A 4554-nucleotide genomic window follows, 5' to 3' on the forward strand; every position below is an offset into this window, starting at 1 on the left:
ACGTGGGGCGACAGGGTGCAGGTCACCTGCCCATTGAGACCGGAGTCCCGGTCGGACACGCTGATAAGGGCGATGACAGTTCCCACTGAAGCGTTTTCTTGTACTGGCAGAGATATGGAGGTTATGGCCATCTCTGGGGTATTATCATTCTCATCCAGGAGTTTTACTATTACTTTGCAGTGTCCAGTTAATGGGAATGGACTTCTATCTACAGCATCAATATTAATTTCATATAAATTACAGTCTTCGTAATCCAGTTCTCCCTTAACTGTTATTTCCCCACTATTCGAATCGATTATAAATTTAGATTTGACATTTTCAAGAACAAGATCACTAAAGAGATATACTATTTCCTTATTAATGCCGTCATCTGCATCCGAGGCGTTCAGTTTAATAACTAATGTCCCATTTGGTGCATTTTCTAATAATCTGATATTATAAACTGATTTATCAAATTTGGGGGCATTATCATTCGCATCCAATACGTTGATCAATAATTGAACTGTACCTGTTAGTTCAGGTTTTCCTCCATCAGTTGCAGTCAGTAATAAAAGATGTTCCTGGATTTCTTCCCGATCTACTGCTTTCTTTAAGACTAGCTCTAAAATGCTTGTTTCTTCTTCATTTGCTTTAACATCCAAATCAAAATATTCATTACTATTTAGTTTGTATCTCAATTCTGCGTTTGCTCCGACATCCATATCAAATGCGCCCTCTAGCGGAAACCGGGAATCCACTATTCTTGACTCTAAAATAAATAATCTTTGTTCCTTTCGGAAGAACCTTGGAGGATTGTCGTTAATGTCCCTCACCTCCACCTCCACATGGAAAACCTGCAGCGGCCTGTCCACGATCACCTCCAGGTGGATGCTGCACTCCAGACTCCGCCCACACAGCTCCTCCCGGTCGATCCGAGAATTCACAAACAAAATGCCATTCTGCAGATTTACCTCCAGAAGGTCTCTATGACCTTTGGATGCCACTCGGAAAAGGCGTGGCACCAGCTCCGCGAGCTCCAGCCCCAGGTCTTGCGCGATGCGGCCCACGAAGGTGCCGTGTTTGACCTCCTCCAGGACTGAGTAGTGGACCTGGCCGCTCCCGGAGCAGAAGACTGTGAGGAGCAGAAGCGAGAGCAGCAGGCGCCGGGAACCTGGACTTCTCTGGGAATATACCATCGCAAACACGTTGCAATTTTCAAATGTCTATTGTACTACAACAAGGATAGCTTTTGGAAACCTAATTCCCAATTTGCTATAATTTTTTATTTGCTCACCTTTTCAGCTTCAGCAGCAGAGTAAAACACGGAGTAGCCTTTTCCTTTCTAAGGAAAATAAACTCACCGTATCCCTTTATTGGGCGGAAAAAAAAAAAAAAGCCAACCACCAAACTTGCGGTTTCCAGCGCCATCATGTGGATGTAAGGGTGAGTTTTTACTTTATTGTGTTTTATTTGCCTTAGATTCGTTAAATATTTCCCAATTACAATGACTTTTAGGTGTTCTTTATTTTCCTTATCTCTAATTTAAACACATCGTTAAGACTATAATAAAGAATATCTGTTTTCATTAAAATATTGCAAAATCAATACTACTTTAGTCGTGCCACACCAGTCTTTACTAGAGTAATTTGTATTGGTCTATTCCATCTAGGGAGTGGCTTTCTATAATTCCTAAATAAAATTAAAGGTTTTAGTTTTTCATTTATTTCCATATTTAAATATATCTTATTAAATTTCTTGAGTGTTTTCTATTATTTTGATGGGATGTTTGTACACTACTTCTATGTTATTCATGAAACAATTTTATACTCCTATTTGCAGCACTTAATATTGGCTTTTTGTTGATGTTATCTTTAAAGTAACAAACTATTTGAATAGCGTTCTTGTGTGAGGTACTGTTTTCAAGTCTGATATTCAAATTGCTAAAAATCCATTTCTTTCATTTCTCCCTATGTCACCTACTTTTAATGTTGACTAAAAAATCGTACATGGAGATCTAAATTTTCTAGAGGCCAAAATCATAGTAAAAACACTCTTGGTCAGTATCTTGACACCATTTTTCAAATTAGAGGCATCTAGCATCATTTCTTCAACTACTGATAAATCACAGTTCATATAAACTGTGAAAGTACATATCTTTGTTTTAATGCAGCAAATCAAAATACTAATATTTTCCTGTAGATAGAGTACTCCATTAAATGTTTGAGTTCCAGTAAAAATTAAAACATTAAGAATAAACTACATTACTAACTGGACTATGTTAATTTCATCTCTTTTTAATCATCCATTTGATTTACTGCATGATACCACTTAGACTTACTTATAAATATGACCAGAAGAAAATGTCCCAAAAGAAAATGTCACCAATTTTTTCCACTGAAAAAAAAATTTAACCTTCTGCTTGTGTATATACTACCTGGAACTCCTTAAATATTAAAAAATCCTCCTTACTTATGAAGACATTGGAGATCAATAATTCTATTACTTGACACTTTTACATGTAAAGCATAAACCCCGAATATATTCCTTAATTTTGGTTTAAGTTGCATGTGAGACTTGAAGTATTATTTTTGTGTCAATTTATAAAACAAATGTGGAAAATGGTAATATAAAGAATAGTGAGAAGATAAATAAGAAATTACTAGAAAATACAAAATCATTTGAAATACCTTTGCTTCCCAGTATTCAAAGTAGGCAAGAATTAGAATAATTTTACTGGATTCATTTCTTATATAATATTTAACAGTAACTTTAACATTCCTTTAGTTTTTCAAAGATTCTTACTCTCTCTACTAATATGACTTTCTCCTTAATACTCAGATTACCCAAACACCAAGTAATCTGAGCACTAATCAATTTTCCAGATTACTTATCTGTTACTGATAATGATAATTTGAAAACATTTTAATATACAACAGCTAAAAAAACAAAAATAATAAATGTGTTGAAAAGATCATCAGTTATGGTTTATTTATCTTCTATTATGGAACCATGACTGATATGAAACTCCAAAACCATACTATAAATAAATTTATTTTTGAAAAAAGTAAATGTCAAGTATTTAACAGCCAAACTGACAGTATGATGTTAACTATGTATGCATGGTGATTTATAGAATATTTTCAGTATATATTTCAACATTTTGAAAATATACACAATGGAAAAAATGGCATCAACAGTATCACATACTTGCTCATTTGTAATTTTATCATGTAAATATATAGATATTTCAAGAGAAAACAAGACTTTTGTCATTTGACCCATCTTCACATCTGTTAGATAATATTAAGTTTTTGAATTGCCATTTGCATTAGTCTTTCAATGCTCAACTGTTCTGGGGGAGGTTGAGTTCTCAATAATTAAAGACTCTCTTGTCTTAATTCCACAGACAACTCCATAGGTAGTGAAAATTCTTTAAATCTTCTTCCAAACCATTCTTTCAATCAAATATTATAGATTACCTTATTAACTGATCTTTTCACTTTCTAGTTTCTTTATAATTTTTAAACTTTGTTACAGAAATTAAACTCCTTCCTTGACCATGAATTTAGGTTAAGAAAATCAGATGGAGTTTTGAGGCATCTCTACTTAATACAATGGGAAGTATTCCAAGATGAAGCTATGCTAGAAAATTTAACTTTGCATTGGAATCTAGATGCCCATCATTACCTACAAAACTACAGAATAAAATTTTAATAAGCTATATTTCTCCCTTATCTGTAAAATTTTACATAGTTCTACCACATTGCCCAGAGACTACAGGTGAAGTTGCATCTTATAAGGATTTATAAATAATTTATGCAGCTGTGTCAAATTTGACCAAAAAATTAATTATAAAAAATTATCCTATGAAAGCATATTTGTGCATATGGTATATATCTTTACATTACTTTTTAATGGTTCATCATCCCTATAAAATACTGTGCTAAACTATTTATATTTTATATGCATTCTAGGGAGAAAAATCTGAGAGTAATTTCAAAGAACCTCTAAGTGAAAAAGTAAAGTACATTAAGTATAATATTTACTCACAGTCCTATTGCCTTTCTAACTGCCAAATAGACTCATTTAAAAGTATAAAGACACAAGAGAGCTAAAATTTAAAACTTTTGGTTCTATTATCTGTATTCACATTAATATCTGTGTAGCCTCAAGCAACTTTTTTGTCTTGGGCACAATTTAGTCATCATTTAATTGAGAGAAACTATGCTCTTTTAGGTCATATTCAGTTTTAAAATCCTAGATCAAGCAAGTAGAAACTTGCTGAGGTGTAAGATTCTTATAGCATTAGCCAGTGTCCAAGGTGGAAAAGAAGAAAGCAGGGTAATTAAACAGTAATAAAATTCAATAAGCTTGGTTCTTATGATTTAGTGGTGAGGAAGAAGAAGCAAAGTTTCAAATAAGGTACAAAATTTATGTTCTATTAACTTTATTTCAAATACTACATAATAGAACTAGGAAATCAGTGGGAAAGAAAAAATGTTCAGAAGATTTGTAATGACAGACATCATTATAGGAGATAAAAAAAGAAAAAGAAATAAAATACTTATTTTAATT

At 33.0% G+C, this 4554-nt stretch overlaps 1 protein-coding gene across 1 annotated transcript; it reads right to left on the reverse strand.

Moving 5' to 3' along the window:
• Positions 1 to 5: 5 nt before the first annotated feature.
• Positions 6 to 1303, reverse strand: LOC116863702 (protocadherin alpha-5-like; the record flags this gene model as incomplete). Its single annotated transcript, XM_032851080.1, has 1 exon — positions 6 to 1303. A coding segment is annotated over exon 1 (1170 nt), but the record flags the coding sequence as incomplete, so codon positions are not given.
• Between the last annotated feature and the right edge of the window lie 3251 nt (positions 1304 to 4554).

Source organism: Lontra canadensis, unplaced genomic scaffold (genome assembly GCF_010015895.1).
Source record: "Lontra canadensis isolate GAN:19392208 unplaced genomic scaffold, GSC_riverotter_1.0 scaffold2368, whole genome shotgun sequence".
Lineage (NCBI taxonomy): Eukaryota > Metazoa > Chordata > Mammalia > Carnivora > Mustelidae > Lontra > Lontra canadensis.